At 41.9% G+C, this 22,666-nt stretch overlaps 1 protein-coding gene across 3 annotated transcripts in view; it reads right to left on the bottom strand.

The window, feature by feature from the left end:
* mcf2lb (mcf.2 cell line derived transforming sequence-like b) overlaps positions 1–18,387 on the bottom strand; it is a 48,604-nt gene extending 30,217 nt beyond the window's left edge. For 2 of the 3 annotated variants that reach the window (XM_080456904.1, XM_080456905.1), the window contains exon 1: positions 14,718–15,266. In XM_080456904.1, coding sequence (XP_080313030.1) covers positions 14,718–15,198 — 481 coding nt within the window. In that variant the 5' untranslated portion in view covers positions 15,199–15,266. Of the gene's footprint in view, positions 1–14,717; positions 15,267–18,262 lie in introns of those variants that run through there. The other variant, XM_080456906.1, reaches the window with a different exon arrangement.
* Positions 18,388–22,666: the final 4,279 nt, after the last annotated feature.

The following is a 22,666-nucleotide window of genomic DNA, read 5'->3' as shown; positions in this document are numbered from 1 at the left end:
CACAGAAAATACATTAATACACAAAAATATTGCAAAACAACACTCCTACTGTTTCTTTTTTCAATCGAACTTTTGTCCTGGACTTGCCATTACTCGTTGGTTGTGTTTAAATCTACTTGCGTGGTGCAAGCAGTGCCAACACACACACGCACACACACACACACACACACACACACACACACACACACACACACACACACACACACACACGCACACACAATCAATCTGTCTTTCTCTCTCTCCCTATCCAGTTGACTGACCATTCCTGCAACTCCGTGCGGACAACTGACCAATCGTGTAACAGCGTTGTCTCAACTCCAGCCAGACATGAGCATCTGTAGGGCTAGGCTACAAGCCCAGCCAAAAACTGGTGGAAGTCCCACAATGATTGAAGATGAGAGAACAGAGCCAAACAGATCAATGCAAGAAGACAGGCACAGTATAGAGCTCATCAGTATAGGATTACTACTCTCTCCCTCCTTCCCCTCCCCTATACTGTACACACACACACACACACACACACACACTTATTATTATCTATATTTTGTAATGTTGGCTAATGCCCTCTGTCCTCACCTGTTCTCAGAAGCAGGTTTTGTACAAACAAGAACATGAGAGGACCAGGGGCGCAGCCATGGCCTGGGTGGGCCGTGGCCCACCCACATAGAGAGCTGGCCCACCCAATCGATTTTGCAAAATAAATAAATAATAATATTTTAAATTTTTAAATTTTTTATAATTCTTTTTTGGATAAAAAAATCGGTAAAATCAGGCAAAAATAAGAATTAAATAACATAACCCTAACCCAACCCTAACCTTAAAACCGAAATAAAGTTTTAAAAAAAACGCCCAATATAACCGCAATAACCGAAAATTTTCGCGCGTGCCCACCCGCTCATGCTCAGGCCCAGCCTATACTAGCGTTCTGGCTGCGCCACTGGGGAGGACTAAAGAGTAAATCATGACAAGTCTAAGTTGAGCTCTACACAGGTCTTGAACTAGTCTGCCCCAACGCTCCTGATTTCGTGTATAGAGGGGCGGGTGTATAGAGCCGGCGAGAGATTGCGGCTGATCCCATTGGTTCACCGATCTGTCCGTCAACCCCCGCCCCGTTAACACAACATTACGAGCGACGCCCACTGCACTCTGGTTGGTTGGGAAATGAAACACTTCCTCATACCCAGTACAGGCTATGGTTGGGCCAGGCTTTTATTTTTTAGCAAAACTAAGCAATAAAAGCCTGGAGATCGAGGCTAGTCTTGAACACACGTGTATTTATTTCTCATGACCACACATATCAATGGTATCTTCAGTCTACAGAAATTCAACCTAGAAGAGCTCAAAGCACTCGCTTCCTTTACTCAGTTATTTCCCATCGACTGTATTTTGAATAATTCACCAGGATAATAGTTCTAGAACTACAGAGCTGTGGAAAATATTAATTTACTAATGTAAAAGCAACGACGTGTTGCCTATAAGTCAGTGGTTCTCAAAGTGGGGTCCAGGGACCCTCGGGGTTCCTTGAAGGGGTTCCAAATGGACCCTTACAAATCTATCATCTTTAAGAAACCATTCCATCTGTACACTCTCAGAGTTATGGGGGTCCTTGAAAGTTTGAGAACCACTGGCCTAAGTCACACTAGTCTCTCATGTACAAAATTCAATGTAACACTTCAGCAGAGGAGGATGGGAGAACAGGGAGGAGATGGAGAAGGGGGAACAAGGAGGGACAGCCAGGGGGCCAAAGATGTAGAAAGATGATAGGAAGACTTTTTCATGTTCACAAACACCACCGTATACAGGGTTGTGAAGTAAACAGACATGGGGTGTGGCCTGGAACACCAATGTTGACTTTTCATTAGACTGTTTGCTCCGTTTTCCTGCGACACTCAACGCTGAGTCAACACACGTCTGCCATGCTGCAAAACACACAGCTTTGTTACTTTATAATAGTCTATGTCTATGTTCATTTCTGTTGCACCGATTCTCTAAGCTTGGTTGGCTTCATCGTCCATATTACGTAGGACCATTAGACATACGTAAATAGATAAATGATTACATAGTTTTCCCTCATACTCATACTCAAGCAAACCAACGGAACGTGAAGTCTACAAGTCACGAAAGACGGAGAACTGGCAGCAACAAAACTGATAACACACTAATTGAGTCCATTCCCAGATTATCTCCTGGATGTATACCTGTCCTGTCCTGTGTTGGTGCTCCTGCCAGGGAGTGGTGATGTCATGGCATAGCGGTGCCAGCGCAGGGCAGCTCCTCCAAGCATAGCTTCATACTGTACCGACTGTCTACTGTCTGCAGCTGCAAACACGTCACCCACATGCATAGAATGTACATATACTGTATGCTGTCTGTCCTATAATACTCCTTATACAGCAGACGTTCTTCTGCCTCTTGTTGTTTAAGTTTCCTTGGCTTTCTCTTTGCAGGAACAGCCCCGTGTTCCCCTGGGTCCTCCTCCCCTGACTACAGTTCAAACAGACCAAAATGCCTCTTTGGGGCTCTTTGTTTGACAACGTCGAGACTTATCAGGTGACAGCCTTGGCCTCAGGGTATCACTAACGCAGAGTACTGCCCTTTCTCTCTCGCGCACGGACACACACATGCACACGCACACGTACTGTACACATGCGCGTGCACACACAAATGCACACAAATAAACACACAAAGCTCAGTTTCAGAAATAAGTCAGATGTGTCTCTGTTATCTCCATGCCTGCAGCTGGTGCCAAGTCACTTAAGCCCTTGTACGATAAACAGCAAAAACAGCTGATCCATAAGCTCACAAAGCTTTGCATCGTGATGCATTATAACCTTGTAGATCTGCTATTTCCGCTATTTTTTTACATTTCGGATTTTTTGTTATTAAAAATATTTGTGGGGGGGGGGGCGTTGATTTTTTTTTTTACTTTAAAAAAAAAATGTTTGGCTATCATGACAATAGGGACACCATGGTTAATGTGGTCAAGTCAAAAGAGCAGCAAGTCAAGTCACATTTATTTGTACAGTCCTTTGCTACAGTCTCAAAGGCCTTTACAGGCACACACTTAACAAAGGAAACAAACAACACCCCCTGGCTTTAGATCCTCAATCGGGTGAGGACAAAATCCCGGGAAGAAAAACAAGCATGCAATAGGTGCCGAGTGGGAAATATCTATAAATGCACGATGATCAAAAGACAAATACGATTAATTTTAATAATAAATAATAATTAAAACACAATATCAAAGGTTCAGTAAATTCCACAAGACATTTACTATGAAATATGAATGAATGAATCGATTTGAAAAAATCACTAACAGGTGAATGGAGTATAGTAGGCAAGCTGAGGTTTGCCCTAGACAAATAATTGTTGGTTCATGAGGTCACTAAGATAATCTTACCCTGTGAAATACTGAAGGCCCGAGAAAGTAACATTTAAGCCTTGTGTTATGTTTGGGTTTTGAATATTAAGTGGACAGCAGGCCGTTTAAATGGTTACATGTTTCACAAGCTAGTTACACCGTTTGTGTGGGCCATAGAAATCACGCTGGTATCTGTCATAAGTTATAACAGTCGCTCCCCTCCAATCATGCTGTATGTGATCATATTTGGCCTCAGGAAAATGTTCTCAAGCAGGAAGACATAAATAGACATGTTTTCCTCATAACAAGACAGACCCTCATTAACTGTTCTTCACTGTATTTGTTATATGAATATGATATGGTAATAAATGGTAATAGATAACAAATTGTAACACAATGAACTGTTGGCTACTAATAAAGTGCATTTAGCCAATATGCTTATTCATGTAAAACTAACTGTGTGCAAACTAAGTCTAGATGAAACGTATGTATATTTGTAAATGTTTACTCCACTGTCTGGGATCATAAGGTTGTCTGTTTTGAATGCCCCTTTTTTTACACCAATAATGAAATTAAACTATTATACTCACAATAGCATGAATATTATTCAATGTTATCACAGTTTTAACATGGAGCAAATCCATAATACATTTGGTTAAAATATTATGGATTTGCTCCATGTCGCTGCGTCCTTATTTTGGGCATGTCATTACAGGTGAAAATCTTCTAAAATTAGTTCAGATCCCGTCTATAATCAGCTTTATCACTTATCTGTCATCGGTTAGAAGAATCTTTTCCCACTTCCCTTCTGCAGAAAATGTGTTCTGTCTCTGAGAAGGTAATTAAGGTCACAAATAGTTAATTATTTAAATATATACCCTAACATAGAAAATGAATCACTGAAGTTTAGTTGTTTTGTGTGTGTGTGTGTGTGTGTGTGTGTGTGTGTGTGTGTGTGTGTGTGTGTGTGTGTGTATCTTTAGATAATGTTCTGTCCTCAGAGCCTGTCATTAATCATGTTAAGCCTACAGCTAAAGGGTGCTCCACCCTGTATCCGCATTTGACACTACTGAATAAACTGACAGTGCTAGTTAACAGATATTGATTAGGAACTATTGACCAATTGTCATTTGAGAAACAACTTCCTTCTACAGCCTGCCCTAAGAAACCAAAGACGGTCATGGATAGCATCTAACGGGAGCCAAGTGGACAGAAACAGATAGATGGGCAGGTCTGTGTTGTGTTTTTAACTCTGTGAGACACCTGCTACTGCGCTGGTAATGCCTGAGGAGGTGAGATGGACACAAACAAAGCCTCAACTGTCTGGTCATCTGTAGACCTGCTCGGAGGCACTCACACGTTCCACACGGCATCAAGTTCACTTAGAAACCCCCAGCGGTCTCCATCTCGCCCAGCTTCACTCAGCCCCACCTTGCCCCCCAGCGACTCCCACACATATCAAATAAAGGAAAACCGCCAGCAGCTCCTCTTCCTCCACCGCAACCACTGATTTCTGGGTAGATGCTCTCCTGTTACCCATTGACATACAGTAAACCACAGTGTGAAATAATCAGTGTTGATCCAACTCTGTTACTCCTACTGACGAATACCACAGTGTGACGTCATTAACCCTATACTGACAAATACCAGTGTGAAATAATGGGTGTTGATTCAACTATATTACCCCTACTGAAAAACGGCACAGTGTTAAATCATCAGTGTTGATACATCAGTGTTGTTGACTCAACTGTGTTACCCCAAAAAACACACAGTAAAACCCTGTGTTAATTTAACTCTTAATTTAAGTGTAAAAATGGCGGGTACATTTTTATTTATCCACACTTTGTAATGTACTGCTCTCCATCTGTCTTTGTGAATGTTTGTTGATGTTTTTAACATTGTTCTCTTCATTCTTTCCTTTATTCTATCTTCCCAACTAATTACTTCCTTGCATACTGGTAATATCTTTGTTTACCGTCGCCTTGTTCACATAGTTTTTTACTTTGTTAAGAGCCCAAGGCTCTAGTGCTCTGAATGGGAGTGGATAGGGCAATGGTATCAGATAGTGTTTCTTACAAAAGGACCTAAAGTCTCTCTCTCTGTATCACTTTCTCTCTCTCTCTCTCGCTCTCTCTCAAACCCTCAGCTGGTATCGGTGATGTCACAAAACGAGAGAACAGAGTTGTGGGAGAAACAAGTAATTGTATTAGTGAGTGCAGGTTATCCTATATTGTCTCTGCAGTGGTCTAAAAGGACCCCCTGCATCCCTGAAAGGTTGAGGCACCCAAGGCAACATCCTATAACACGAAAGGAAACAGTCAAACTCTGCGGCTCACAGCCAACAATGGTTCAGATTAACTCTCTCAGTGTCAATGAAATAAAAAAATATGTTCAAAGTAAAAAAAAAGTGCTTAGGAAGCGAGATACAGCCTTTTTCAGTTATAAGTTAAACAAGGAGTGGGTGGAGCTGCAAATCTTCAGATAATGATATCTTGAGTTCTGAACATTCTTTTCAACAAAAAAAAAATGTAAAACTCGGGATAACTCGTTCTGGCACTGAGGGCATTCAGAAAAAACTCGGGATAACTTGTGGCTTGGCACTGAGAGAGTTAAACAGCTGATTGTAAGTGCTCCAGTAAGTGCAACAGTTATTTTATTCATGCAAGTAAATTAGCCAGTTTGTCTTTCAGCCATATACAAACATAGCTTAATGACAAATACACACACACGCATGGTTATTTAAATGTTCAAAGTAAAATTCATAGAAGAGTCAATATCGGAGGGGTTACAGGAGATTTGAAGGTGCTATAAGTGATGTTTTTTGAATCATGTTAAAAGCTCTGTATTCTGATAGCAATCCTTGCTATAGAGTGTTTGTTCAGAAACAGGGATATCGCCATCTCTCCAGCTCTTTAGTAAGCAGAAAAAACATTTCACACACATTTCAGGTGGGTTCCAATTTCATCCAGTCAGGAGAGAGAACCAATTTATCAGCTTAAATTTTATAGTGTGCCACTTCCAATTTTGTTTGCCATTTCTTGTTTTTTGTTTCATCAATTCCAATTTCACTTGTTTTTTGTTTAATCAATTCCAATTTCACTTGTTTTTCCTATATCTTGTACAAATTCTCTCTCCTGATTTGATGAAATTGCTATCCCGACCATGTATTATTTTGTTTACAAAAGAGCAGGAGAGACATGAAGACCATTATTGAACAAACACTCTATAGCAATGATTGCTATCAGAATATAGAGATATTTAACACTTCTGTTAATAAAAGAATATCACTTTCAGCGCCTTTGAAGATGCAAACAGCTTTGTGTGCATTATATGGGCTGGCTACCTGTTAGCACTGTACTGTATTTCTGCCAATATGTCTGTCTTTACTGAGAGGACCTGTTTCAAATACAAGTCATGCATAAACTTCTCACTGCTCCTCACTGACAGAAATGACCACACGGTTGTCAACGATAAACCTTTCTAACATTACACACACACACACACACACACACACACACACACACACACACACACACACACACACACACACACACACACACACACACACACACACACACACACACACACACACACACACACACACACAGCTTCATGAGGCGTAATGGACTTTAAAAGGCTTAGCCAGAGGGATTAGCGTCCCCGTGTGCTCACATTTGTGTGTAAGGAGTCAAACATTAGTGGGTCACAGCCACACACACCGGGACCTTCTGCCACTACTGACACAGATTAAACCGTATAGGAGGAGTGACCATTTAGAGAAACCTTTACAGGATGCCGGAAGGACGGGCTGAAACTCAATCTCACTTCAAAGAAACATGCTTCTCAATAGTTTTTTTCAATCCAGGATTTGAAGAAAAATTGCTGGCTAATACATCTGCACTGGGTTCTGATTCAGGCAACCTGAAATATGCTTTGCTGCCAGTGTTGCCAGATTTAGCAAGAGAAATAATCAACCAGGTCTATGAAAACAAGCCCAAAAGAAGCGACTAGGCTACGGCTATTTGAAAATAGCCAATCTACAAGCTCACAACCGATCTGCTATTTTCCCAAAATAGTAATAATAATCTAAAAAAAAAGGTAATTTTGGAATATTTTTGTAACATTTTAACACCCCAAATCTTGGCACACCCTTGCACAAAATATTTTCAGATGTCATTGCCATGATAATGTTAATAACTGGTTTATAAACAACATCAGGAAACAAGCCCAAATAAGCAAGTCTACACTTTAGAAACGAGCCCAAAAAACTGCAACCACCAATATTTACAAGTAACTTTACAGAAAAACAAGCCCAAAGTCGCGTATAATAAGCAGACATGGCAACACTGATTGCTGCCCAAACTCTGAGTCATGTTGAGGTCAGTGATGCAGAGGGCAACCCTATAGTCCCTATTCTGGGAAAGCCATAATAGGCGGACATTCGGTGAAAATAGGCGAACATTCAGTGAAAAAGGGCTTAGAAGGAGACTTCCGGTATGGCGACGAACAGGACGGTCGCATAGAGCAGTGAGCTCCCGATCACCAACTATTTAAAACCGCGCTAAAAACTAGAAAACAGGACAAGAAGAAATATAAACTGATGGGAAATGAGCGCAAGACAAAGTACGAGAAACCTTGACAGAAAAAACAAAGAAAAAGACCAGAAACGAGACGAAGAGGAGCGTGCGCTAGCACCCGAAGCTAACAAACAAATCATGGACACACTTCAGGCTAGTTTGGATGGGATCAGTAATCAGATATCGGCACTTCGGAAAGAAATGAAGGAAGACCTGAGATCATTCAAAGAAGAAATTACAGCCCAGATGGACAGTAAACTGACCGGATTCAGTGTGGACATTAATCAGAAATTCACCCACGTTAAAGGTCCTTGCACACTGGTGCGTCTTTTCGTTGCGTTTTTTTTACAACAATGAAAAAAATTGAAAAAACAATGAAAAAAAATAAAACGCAACGAAAAGACGCACCAGTGTGCAAGGACCTTAACACGGTGATTGAAGAACAGAAAACTACAATGGAAGCCGCGTTGGAACGCGCAGAAGAAGTGGAGCAGTGGAGCACAGCAGTTAACCAAACACTACAGGAGTTGCTGGAAGAGAGAAATAAGATGATGATTAAAATAGACGACTTGGAATGCAGGCAAAGACGCAATAATTTAAGAGTCTATAATATGAAAGAAGAAGCTGAATCAGAGAGTGAATCGATGGCACAATTCATGGCCGAATGGCTAAAACAGGAGTTGGCAATTGACACTGATTTGTCAATACAGCGTGCCCACCGGGCACTGGCACCGAAACGTAACCCAGACCAACCACCGAGATCAATAATCATCAACTTCCAGCAATTCGATGTGAAGGAGAAGGTTCTGAAAGCAGCTTGGGGGAAGAAAATAGTGAAATTCGGCGAAACAAGAATCTACTTTGATCATGACTACTCTGAAAGGGTGATGCAAGTAAGAAAATCATTTGCAACAATTAAGAGCACATTAAAAGAAAAGAACATTCGCTTCAATACACCCTTCGACAAGCTGCATATCCACTGGGAAACTGGGAAAGTTGTCTACTACAACGCCGAGGATGCAGCCATGGACATGCGTAGGAGAGGAGTGAGGAACCAGGGCGCAGAGGACGGCGGCGAGGGCGACACAGAAGGAGACGGCGATGATGGCGTCGCGGGAGAGGAAGAAAAAAGAGCCACTCTTATTGAGAATCTCAAAGCAGCCAAACTCGCCTCTTGGATAAGAGTCGACAAAAGAAGAAACCGAACCACGGAGGCAGCACAGCGCGCGAGAGGACGGCTGCAGAATTATCGACGTTAACTTTTTATCAGGCATGTAATCCAACGACGTGAGTTTAATAATGTGAAAAAGAAATAACTGAAGTCAATTAATGTTAGCGTGGAGTGTTAAACATGTACATTCCTCGTTAAGATGTGTACAAATGGGTGGGGGTGGGGGGGGGTGTGTGTGTGTGTGTGTGTGTGTGTGTGTGTGTGTGTGTGTGTGTGTGTGTGTGTGTGTGTGTGTGTGTGTGTGTGTGTGGACGCTTCGAGCAAGGAGTCAGCCAGCTGAGAGAGAAGAATTTGAGGAATGTAGGAAGAAAATAGACAGAAAGGTGGGGGTGAGGAGAGAGAACGAAAAGTTAGAAAAAGAAAATAAGGAGACGGTATGGGAGGGTGGGTGTGATTGTGTGTGTGGACGAATGTGTGTGTGTGTATAATTGGAGGAGGGAGGGGGGGTGAATGGGGGATGCTTTAATTTTAAGAGCGCGGGTGCACCGACGCTCGGTTAAATCTGGAGACTAATTGGGTCTGAAAATATATATAGCATAACTTGTTTAGTTTTTTCTGTCACTGGGAAATATCTTAAAATGTTTTGGTTGGTTTGAAGGGAAGCAGCACAGCTTTCAACCTAGTATGGGTAATCCTTTTGGGGTAATCAATACTGGATGGGGGCCCCTCCTTAATGAAGGGCTTTCCCCCACAAAAACAGAAGGGGGTCAACGGGGGAGGAGGGAAGTTGACAACTCTTTTTGGAGGTCCAAGATGTTTTTGTTTTTGTTTTTGTTCTCATTTCGAGATACAACTGAAGGATACTACTTGATGTTTGTGTATTTTATGTTTTTGATCATTAATAACTTTGTATGTGACCGCAGTAATAACCTAGGGGGGAAACGCCATGACCAAATTTTCGTACCACTTTTATATAACCATACATGAATACAAAACAAGAGATAAGACTTATGTCTCTGAATGTTAATGGATTGGGAAACCCAGTCAAAAGGGCTAAGATTATGACTAAGATTAGAAAAGAAAAGACACAGATAAACTTTTTGCAAGAAACTCATCTGTCACGAACAGAGCATGAGAAATTGAAGAAATTTGGATACAAACATACCTATTACAGTTCACATACTAACACACGTAAAAGAGGGGTTGCAATTTTAATCTCCAATCAAGTTAAATTTGAGTTACAAAAAGAAATAAGAGACAAAGAGGGAAGATACATCATTGTCAAAGGAACAATTGATGAGTCAAAAGTAACACTGGTAAATATATACGCGCCACCGGAAAGCGATAAACAATTTTTCAAGTTGTTATTTGATACTATAGCACTGGAAACAGAAGGGGTATGTTGGTGTGCAGGGGATCAGAACGTGATTATTGATTATAACCTGGATACCACCAGCCTAAATAGAAGTAAGAAATCTATATCAAAATTAGTGAAACATACATGGGAGGAAATGGGTTTTATAGACGTTTGGAGGGATCTCCATCCCTTACAAAGGGACTATAGCCATTATTCACAGACTCACTCTGTATATAGCAGGCTAGACTATTTCTACACGCAGAAAGAAAACAGGGAACTAATTCAGGACTGTTATATTGGAGTAGCTGATGTGTCTGATCACAGTGCGGTGTATATGAGAGTTTGTTTGTCAGACAGAAAGAGGAATACGTTATGGAGACTGAATGTTGGGCTATTGAATAATAACCAAGTTGTAGAACAAATCAAATTAGATATAGAAAATTATTTGATTGAAAATATTAATGATGAAACTAATCCGGCAATTTTATGGGACTGTTTAAAATCTGTTCTTAGAGGAAAACTTATTGCAACTGCAAGTAGAATTAAAAAAGAAAGGATAGCAAAATATAAACAACTAACAAGTGAACTAAAAATATTGGAACAAAAACACAAATTAAAGGCGGAGAATAGAATACATAAGCAAATGTCAGAGGTGAGGAAAAAGATAGGTGATCTTCTTCAACAAGAGGTGGAGATGAAAACTAGATATTTAAAACAAAACTACTATGAAACAGGCCCCAAGGCGGCAAAGCTGTTGGCTAGACGCCTAAGAAAACAACAGGCAGACATAACAGTTCATAAATTACATGACCCCGAAACAAATCAATTAAAATACAAACCAGGAGAGATAGAAAATATATTTAAGGATTACTACAAAGAATTGTATACTCAAACACCCACCTCCACTGAAGAAGACACCAGGAATTTCCTAGATAATTTGGATTTACCCAACATTGGCAAAACACAAAATAAGAGAATAACAGAGGAAATAACTATAGATGAAATCACTAAAGCCATAGGGAAATCAAAAACAGCTAAGGCCCCTGGAACGGATGGGTTCCCTTGTGAATTCTATAAAAAATTTGCTAAAGAACTAGCTCCAATCCTGCATTCAGCTTGTAACTGGGTTAAACAGAATGACTCTACTCCCCCCTCCTGGAAGGAAGCTGTAATAACAGTCTTGCCTAAGCCAAATAAAGATAGGACATATTGCCAGAATTACAGACCAATTTCTATGCTGAATGTTGATTATAAAATCTATACCTCGATTCTGTCTGACAGGCTTAAGTCAATCATACCAGAGCTGATAGACGAAGATCAAACTGGCTTTGTTACAGGCAGGCAAACACAAGACAACATTAGAAGAACGCTACACATTATGCATAAAATTAATAAAAACAAAACACCAGCAGCAGTGGTTAGCCTAGATGCAGCCTCTGCCTTTGATAAGGTTTCTTGGAGGTTTCTATTCCTAACATTAGAGAAATTTGGGTTTCAAGAAAAGGCGATTCAATGTATTAAGTCAATTTATACCAAGCCAACGGCCAGAATAAAAGTAAACGGCTCACTGACAGATAGATTTGAGCTAGAACAAGGTTGCAGACAGGGGTGCAATTTATCACCATCGCTCTTCGCGATTTTCATAGAACCACTGGCTCAAATGATTAGACAAAATGAAGCAATAAAAGGTATAGAAATTAATAACCATAAGCATGTCATAAGTCTATTTGCAGATGATGTAATGGTATACATAAAAAATCCACTGTCCTCATTTGAACATCTGATACAGACCCTGGACCAATTCAGTTCATATTCAGGTTATAAATTGAACAAAACCAAAACTCAGATTCTCTTGCTTAATTGCACGCCAGACCAAAAACTTAAGGACATGGACATAAATTGGGGAGCAAAATCAATTAAATACTTAGGCATAAATATTACTAAAAATCTATCCAAACTATACAAAAATAACTATGAAGAAATTGACAACAATATAAAAAAAGACATAGAAAGGTGGACTACTTATCCAATGGGACTCAGTGATAGGATATGTTCAGTGAAGATGAACATACTGCCACGCCTACTATATCTGTTTCAATCTTTACCTGTGCCGGTTCCACTAGCTCAGTTTACTAAATGGGACAAACTTATATCAAGATTTATATGGGAAGGAAAACGGCCTAGAATAAGATACAGTACATTGCAGTTACCTAAAGATAAAGGGGGGATGGCTCTCCCAAACTTGAGAGAATATTACCATGCAGCACAAATACGGCCACTTATTTACTGGTGTAGTGCAGATTACACAGCTAAGTGGAAGGATATTGAGACACCTGGGTTTGCATTCCCGATTCAAACATGTATTGGAGAAAAGGAGGTTCCGGCGGGGGTGAAGAGTGAAGTAGATCTAGATCCAATAACAAGCTATACTTTAAATATATGGTACTCTATTGTAAAACAATTGAAACTGGGAAAAGAGATTGGCCTGCTGAAATGGATTGCATACGATGGGGCATTTAAACCTGGAGTGCTGGACCTGAGGTTCAGGCAATGGACAGAACTGGGTGTAACAACCATATGCCTGTTGATTAAGAAAAATGAAATGAAAAGTTTTGAAGAATTAAAAAACAAGTACAATTTGGCAAATCAAGATTTATTTAGATACTTACAAATGAGAGACTACTACAATAAAAGAATTAAAATAGCAGAGGGTGAAATACATCCGATAATAAAACTCTTTATACGGGCATATGGTGAGGTTGTACCCAGGACTGTATCTAAAGTATATTCATGTTTGATGGAATCAAAAAAACATTCAACAATATATGTCAAGAATAAATGGGAAAAAGAGTTGGGTGAGAATATTCCAGAGAAGACTTGGCATGATATGTGGGAAATGCACCAGACAACAACACAATCAAAGGGATGGAGGGAATTTATATGGAAGAATCAAATTCGGTATTTCATCACACCCCAGATTAAGAGTAAACAAATTAAAAAACAACAGTCATGCTGGAGAAATTGTGGAAACATTAACTCCAATCATGCACACGTCTTCTGGAATTGTACAAAAATTCAACCTTTTTGGGAAACTCTGCACTCAACCATATGTGAGGTTCTAGGTTACGAAATTCCATGTACTTGTCTTGTATTGTATTTGGGTCAAATGGAAGGAACTGTACATCCAGGAGATTGTTATCTAGCCAAAATCCTCCTGACGGCGGGGAAAAAGGCTATCACCAGGAACTGGCTCAAGACTGATACACCGGACTATAAACAGTGGAGAAACATAGTGGACAATATTCAGGACATGGAAAAGTTAACATTCAAACTGAGAATAAGGGAAGATCTCTATGAAAAAAGATGGGAGAAATGGTTGATATATATACTCCAAAAAGGAGAGATGTGAAACTGGAGGAAATAAGGTACATGCGCACCCTCAAAAAGGTTATAATTATTTAATTTACTTTATTAATTATATTTTTAATTTATTTTTATTTATTTTTTTGTTTGTCTTTAAGTACGTGTAATTGTCTGACTTTTATGTTTTGTATTATTTTATTTTTTGAAGTGATATATGTAACTGTTTGGAAGTATCCTCAATAAAAACAAAGTTATAAAAATAAAAAAAAAAAGAAAAAGGGCTTAGAAGGCAAACAGACGCACAGAATAAAATGCTCGGTGGGGCAGCGGGCGGAGGGTAGAGATAAAGGAAAGCACTAAAGGGAGGTGGGTGGTGAGACACATACAAGGGGTTATAATATCATGAGAGAAGTCGGGGGGTTGGAGGGTTTAGCAACAGTGGCTCTAGACTGTAGCTGCTTCTTCACAAAACTATAATCGCTCTATGCAACGGAAAGAGATATACAGTAGCAGACCATAAAACAAGCAGATGGCATCTACTGCTTCTGTCCTGTAAACTCTAGAAGATAGGCCTTCAGCCTGGCAGAAGCAGAAATTGACAGGGTGTCGAAGAGGCGTGCAAGGATAACAGCTTGGTATAATACAGAGATACAAATGCATACCAAAAAGTTAAGCAGATAGTTGTGAGAATAAACAAGATTGGGCTAAACTAAACGGAGAGAGAGAGAGAGAGAGAGAGAGAGAGAGAGAGAGAGAGAGAGAGAGAGAGAGAGAGAGAGAGAGAGAGAGAGAGAGAGAGAGAGAGAGAGAGAGAGAGAGAGAGAGAGATAAGATTAGACGGAAAAGTAGATTGAATTCTAGGGAGTAGGTCAAGGTTGGGACACCTACTGTACAGCCAGTGGCAGCAGCGTGAGAATCTGTAGTACCTCTCCACCTCCTCCAAAGAGATCCTCATGTAGCCTCCTCTCTGCACCATCGGCTTTAAAATCACCTCCAATGCCCTCCCTGCCTTCTCCTCTTTGCCCTCCATATTACCCCCATCCATCATTACACCTCCGCCTGGTTCACTTTCACCATCGCTCGCTGACCTAGATGCAACCGCTTCTCCCTCCACTGGACTGCCTCCTTTGCCTTTCTCCCCACCATCTCCGTCTTCCTCGCTACTGGACAGAGGATGTGAGAGCCCTTTGGTCCTAACCAGCCAGTTCATCTCCTCCTCTGGCTGTTCGTCTGAGTCCACCACGCTCACCTGTCCAGCCAGACTCAGCACAGAGTCGCCCTCCACGCAAAACCCAGAGTCTAGCTCAAGCTCAGAGGTGTCCTGTGCGAAGAAGAAGCCAGAGTCTGCCGTCTCATCCTCTCCTCCCATTCCGCCGTCCCAGTAGGTCTCTTCTCTAGCCCACTGCAATCGCCCTGTTCCCCCTTCGCTCCTCTGCCCTGAGTCGTGTTCCATGCAGCACTGTCACTGGGAACTATTTGACTATCATTCTGATGGCGACTCCCTCTGCCTTTCTCGCTCTCAGTCTGACTGCTATGCTCTATAGCCTGCAGGATGTCACTCAGAGACTGCGTGGACTTCCTCTTTCAACCTCAGGTTACCTGCCCCATAGACAAAAGCTACAGTGTAGCTTGTGACCCCACCCTCCCTTGCCAAACCAACTAACCTTATCCTCCCACTATGGGACAATTACTTGATCCCTCCCACTTCCATAGTATTTCCCCCAGCTCGCTGACATGGAGCTGATGTCTGAATATGACCCAGGTATTATGTCAAGCACAGGAGGAAAAAAAAGGCAATGGAGCCATCCACCAGTGTTAATTTGACTCTGACTGAGAGCGTCAGTGTCTCACATGCTCCTCTGCAGTACCACTCTGTACTTGGTCCGCTCCTTTTCCCCTCTTCACCAAATCTCTTCAGCGACAATAACCAATCTATAAGCTCATAACGCGTCGCACTGTGGTGTGTTGTGAGCTTGTAGATCAGATATTTGTGGACAATATTACCTCCAGAATAGGGATGCTAAGGTTGGCTTTAATGGGAGTTAAACCTCCCCGTGGTTTCCTGGTGATGTTCATTTACCTAGATCAACAGAGTGTCTGGACTCCCAGTCTGCCTTATCTCAGGAGATCTGCACTGACAGTACAAAGCCTCTATTCTGACAGGCCCATTCAAACCACTGTGTGCATCCCCATTTAACTATTCATGGACTGCATCTATTCAAAGCCTCTATTCTTGTTTAGACCACTCAAAGCCCCTCATTATTTAAAAAACTCTCTCAAAGACTTGATTCTAATCCGACCTCTCAAAGAAAGACACTGTTTCTGAATGGAACATGGCTATTTGGAGTCCTTTTACACGGGCTTGGTTAAAGATGTCATTCAATGTAAGCTTGCTCATACTATTGCTATTCTATCTTTATCTATTCAGATCTGCCTTTATCTGCTCATAGGGACTTGGTGGTAGTAAAACAGTCTAAAAGGCTATATAAGCTAAGTGAGTGTATTCGTGCATGTGTGCAACTGTGCATGCATGGGTATTTGTGTGTTTGTTATGTGTAAAATGTGTGTTTGCTCTATAGCAAGGGCATGCGTGAGGTTATCAGTGTCATAAACCCTGACAGATAAACCTTACCCGAGAGTGGCTCAAGAGAGGGAATGAGAGTGGGTTGGAAAAAAGCACAGCTCATTGATTAACCCCAAGTCTAGTTTGGAGACAAGACACGTACATAGACGTTTTACCAAGGGAGATGGTAAAAGCACATGAGACGTTGTGAGCATGTAGATTGGCTCTTTCTGAACATTTTTTATTTTTTTTGAAAACTACACATCCGCATAACTGCCAATACTGATGTTGTCAAAAGTATTCGGTATTGTTGGCCAAAAATAATGGCCAATATATGGACCAAACCGATATATCGAACGGGCTCTACAGGCAACACTCATAGCCTGTACTGTATTGAAATCATATCAGTTACACTGGGCTCAATTTCTTCTACAGTATTCTACTAAGAGAAAATGAAAAAGGGGTGAAACATGCAGACTAATGTGGCCTTGGATGCAGAGTTGCAGATACAGCATTTTATTTGTAAAACTGGCTTATGTTATTGGCATGCTGACAGCTGGCGGTTACACAGACTGGCTGACAGGTTGACAGATGGAGTGAAGAGGTGTTTATCCATGTCAGATATTCCACATCAGTATGAAGGTCTGACAGAGGGGCGAATTCATCAAAGCCTGATCAGTACAATCGTGCCCCCAATGTCTCCTACGCATGTGTCACATACAAATAGTTGAATCAGCAATCATGGAGCAATCATGTCTGCACGTTTATTGCAGGGAGGACGTTTTGACAAGCGTCTTCCTCAGAGAGGCTTGTTGAAACGTCAGTCAGTCAGGCACCCCCTGCAAATAACATGCAGACTTAACCAATGAAACCCTATACACGTCCCCTCCTTTTTCCCCTCTACACCTAATCGTTCGGTGAAAATAATGAGAAACGTTCTCAAAATAATGACTTAGTATCTCAAAGTAATAAGTTAATAACGTTTCTCACTATTTTGAGAATAAGTCATTATTTTCATAAAGGTTCTCATTGTTTAACTCATTGTAGTAACTTGTAAAGTAAAGTTTTCAAACAATTGTAGTGGAGTAAAAAGTATAGTATTTGCCTCTGATATGTAGTGGAGTAGCAGTATTGAAAGTATTCAAGTATTGATTTTTTTTATACTATAGTAAAGTAAAAGTACCACAAACTTTTACTTAAGTATGGTACCTGAGTAAATGTAGTTTTTCTTACTAAAAAAACACACTTTTCCCCCCATATAGTTATAGTGCTCGGTTTAGCGACCCTGAAGTCATCATTTTGAGATGGTTTTTCATTATTTTGAAATACTAAGTCATTATTTTGAGAAAGAAAAAACAAATACAAAAGGTTCATGAGATGCGTGAATGGGGTTCCATACTGACCCCTAAAGCTGCAGGAGGCTGATCTTCTCCAGCATGTATTCATATCATGGCTAATGGCTTTAACAGAACTAGGGAGAGACATGAAGCACTTTCACTGCTGCCCTTTACGTTCACTGGAGACTTACAAGTCACAGACACAAAACCACATGAGGGACAGAAAACACGTGTGTACACACTGGCATACATTAACTGGCAGGAACTATGATAGCTCGCAATATGCAGTGACATTTAGCCAGGGACAGAACAATGAACGACGACCTTGGTGGAGAAATAGGCTATAGCACACACATAAACCAGAGTCATGTCCAGAGCAAGGCTGCAGAGATATTTAAAGCAACGACAAGGTTATCCTCCTACAGTACATAACACAAGCAAATGACGCACGAGCGCATGCGCACACACAGGTAGAAGGCAAAAGACCAAAAAAGAATAATCAAAAACACAAAAGGAACAGTTGACTGACTCACTCTGCTTTAGTGGCACCAGGGGCATCCCTGCCGCAATATCACATCTAGCATCTCTCCTCCTGAGCTTTCTCAGCATGTTTGTCTCCCTCACTGGTAGTTGTGTCCCCTGGGAAACCTGTGCTATAGCCCGCATCAAAAATGGCTCTGAAAAAGCTAACGCTATAACTTTTCCACAGCAAAAAAAAAAGGGGGGGGGGGGCCTCTTATCAGCAGTTTCTGTTACTCCTCAGTCTGTACCAACCCAAGTCTTTCCTGAGAAGATAATAACTGGCCATGAGAAGAGGATTGATGCAGCTATTCATAACGCTGTGATGGAAACTCTGACTACTCAACTGATGTGACTACCGTTTTCAGTGGCTGTTGCATCCGAGTTTCCTGACACACACAGATATTTGGACACACACACACACACACACACACACACACACACACACACACACACACACACACACACACACACACACACACACACACACACACACACAGTTGGAAGCAGGGGAAGCCCACAGGAAACCCTGTGTGTGGTGCTCTGGGCAAACTGCCCTAAAGAATTCCAGCCAGAACTTCAATCGGAAAACACACGCACACACGCACGCACACAAGTAGAAATTATGCATGTGTAAGCGCAAGCATGCACATGCGTACGCTTGCTCACAGAAACTCAAACTCTAATAGTGCAGTGCAGTAATATCTCTCCATCAGCCTCACCATCCCAGTCTCTCCAGGAGCTCTTGCGACTGCCAGGGCTGAAAGGGAAAGGAGAAGCCAGTCCAGAGAGGTCCACGTTCGGGATCAGCTGACTGAGCCGGTTCATGATCCGGTACGGTGCCTCGCCCCCATCCTGCAGAAACTCATGCAGAGACATGAGGGCCCGCTACTAGTGTCACACACTCAAACAAACTCTGTCATCCAGAACAAACGACCCCCACGCAGGAGCTGCTCCGCTCCAACACACAAACTAATAAACTTCCAAGGTGCAGCATCCACTTGGAGGTGTAACAGAGACGGGCATGATGAGAAAAATCCTCCTTTTTTGTAGCTTTGCAGGGACGTGCCGGGTCACAAAAGACCAATCCTCTCTCTCACACGCTGGATGAGTCCAATTTCCAGAGCAAATCCAAATCAGAGACATGGGGGGGAGAGAAAGCAATCTGTGTCCAGCAACTAAACAGAGCTGAGTCACTCTCTCCCCAACCTCAGTGACAACACGTTGTTCTCACTGGAGGTGGGACGAGGTTCTGCACACACACACACGACACACCTCATCCAGACTGCACTGCCGTATAGCTCAGAGCAGCATCCTCTACCAAGTGAGGGAGTGGTGAGAGGAGGAGGAGGGGAATAAAGGGGCCAGCCGATGGAGCGCAAATCCCCTTCTGCTGCTCAGGCTAATTATACCAAGCGCTCCATTTCCACCGCCTCCTGGACTAATCTTTTTCTCTGCCACTTTTCCACCTTTCCCCTCTTTATATCTTGTTTATCTTGTGTCATGTGTCTCACCAGCAAATGCAAAGCATCCTTCTAAGAATCGCACAGGAATAAAGTGAAAACTGAAGTTAAGAATTCATAATAACTGTAGTGTGGTGTTTGCAGAGTTCTGACTGTTCAAATGTATGTCAGCGGGAGAGGCGAGCAAAGAGGATTCAAGTTCATAGAAATAGTCTAAGATAAGGGGGTGGCTTGCTGCCAGTGTGTGGGTGTGTGCATGTGTGTGTGTGTGTGTGCGCGCGCGTGCGTGTGTGTGTGTGTGCGTGTGCGTGTGCGTGCATGTGCGTGTGTGTGCATGTGCATGTGCATGTGCATGTGCATGTGCATGTGCATGTGCATGTGTGTGCGTGCGTGCGTGCGTGCAGGGGAATAGTGGTTTGTCTGTGGAGCGAAAGCTGGCATGCAATAGCCTCCAGCTTTTGTTGCACAGGGTAAGAATAGAGATGAGGGAGGAGGCACTCTCTCTCACATACTGATGAGGCGACTGCAGAGGCGGAGGAGGGACGACACCTTAGCACTCTCCTCTCTCTCTCTCTCTCTTTCCCTCTCTCTCCTTCCTGGTCCCTTTCATCACTCGTTAATCATGTGAGCGTGACTCCCACTGTGATCTGCACCTCCTGTAAAAGTCATGGACCTTTTAATGATCCTCAGCTCCCACACTCACTCTACACACTTTAAATCTCACACACACACACACACACACACACACACACACACACACACACACACACACACACACACACACACACACACACACACACACACACACACACACACACACACACACACGTGTGCATGCAGACACGTGCACTGCTCTTGCCTTCGACCTTTCCACGCTTTAAATTGACGAGTCTCAGGTGTATGCACTCACCTCCAGCTACTGCAGGGCTAACACATATATCTGAAACTGCAGTGCAGACAAGCAGACAGACCCTCCTACAGGGACCTATTGCAGGTCTGCCATGAGCAGTCTAGGAAAACAACTCAGCGTCTGAGAATAAATATAGATTGCTAAAATTGTTGAGAACTGGGCAAAACCGCAGACAGTCATATAGCATAAACATTGCTGCAGTTCATAACATTTATATAGAGAACAATTAAGACCATAGAGAGAGACTTGGAGAAACAAATCCCAAGCAATAAACCTTGTAGTGATATTGATATTGGCTTCTACAGTATAATGTTTACCACTCTCCTGTGGAAATACGTACATGAGTAGAGGTTAAATCAGTACAGTATCAGTACAGATACAGTAGGTTTACCAGGAAAGTCAGTTTGTAATTCCAGGAATCATTTTGACTCTAAAATGGCTTTGCCCTGTAAGTATAATACAAGACCTCTTGAGCAATATGTGCAGGAGCATTTTTTTTTTGTGTGGAACTATACTTTGTGAATACATTATGAATCGCAAACCGGAAACATAAATGAAATGGCCGTTCTAATGCAGCATGGAGCCAAGCAGCCATCTGACCACACGAGCACTCTGGTTGTCCGTGACCGACTGGCTGAAGATTAATAACTACGACCTGCTAGATCCATCTGGCTCTACACCTGCTTCTTCTATGTGGGTCGAGCCCTGGGTTAGGTCAGCTCACCTGCGCAGGTGAATGCACTCCACCATATGCCACAAATCTGGATAAACATTTTGGATTTGGATTCAACATACCTCGACCTCCTCCTTTGAGGTATGTTGGCACTTATTAGTAATTATTAATTTCCCATTTTGGCCATCTATACACATTCCTGAACTTAGGGTACATTAAGTATTGCACACCAACACATGCATTGCGAGGTGCAGATGTCACGATAAATAACACGAGAAGAAAGAGAAACGAAGCCAGACACTCAATGGTAGACATCAACTAGATAAATAATATGAAGCTATGAGTTAATGGCCACTCCAAACCCTGAACTCTGGAGACCATGAGGAAAACAGGACCAGTCAGTAAATTGTAGATGTCCTTCCTTGGCTCAACAGTATCAGCAGGCTTTAACTCAGCAGTCTGCATTCATGCTGATATATGCACACACACGCGCGCACACACACACACACACACACACACACACACACACACACACACACACACACAGTACAGAAAGGACACACAAAACCCCTTTTTAATATCCCTTTAGTAAGCATGCCCTAAAGACCAAACATTACTAACTACTGCCAACTGAAAACGCCTAGCGTGGTTATTCTCTGTTCTAGATGTGTCACTTTGAATCGACTGGAAGTAGGTCAATTGGCCTATAAAGCAAAGCAAGGAGATGCTCTCTGTTCAAAGTAGTAATAGATTTGATTACATGACTGATTTGACTGATTGCTTCTTCACTTAAGTTCTGATTGCAGTAAGGCTGGCTAGCTATCTGCCTGGTCCTTAGCTAACAGGTTCTCAGACACAGTGTGAAGCATTTTGGAGATCACATACACACTCACTTACATGTTCAGTCCAGGGAGCTTGGCTCAAAATGGACGTGCAATAAATAATTTAGCTGGGGACCCCCCTGGAACCCCCTCAAGCACACCTGGTGGCCTGGACCCCACATCGAGAACAAGTGAGATACAAAATGTGCATATTTCTCTTTGTTACGATGTGGCTCTGCAGGCTCTAGCTGTCTATATGAGGGTCGGACGTGTGTCTGTGTGGGTATGTCTGTGTTTCCAGAGCTAATTTCGCAAACTGCTGGACTGATCAGTGCCAAATGTCTTTGTGAACACTCACTGCCAGTAGGACACAGAAGTACCAGAGGACCCCCTTGAAAACGAGGTGATGCGTGAAATTTGTAAATAAATAAAATCACATTAATGTTTTATATTTTTTGAAATATTTATCTTAAATTTAAATCAAAGGCTGATCGGGCTGAAACCTTCATTTTTTTGTTTCCTACATTTTGTTTTTTATTATTATTTAAAGC

This window comes from Gymnoscopelus braueri, assembly GCF_963280865.1.
Source record: "Gymnoscopelus braueri genome assembly, chromosome: 18".
In the NCBI taxonomy this organism is placed as follows: domain Eukaryota; kingdom Metazoa; phylum Chordata; class Actinopteri; order Myctophiformes; family Myctophidae; genus Gymnoscopelus; species Gymnoscopelus braueri.
The sequence above is the reverse complement of the archived record's forward strand: the minus strand, read 5'-3'. Positions and strand labels throughout refer to the sequence as shown.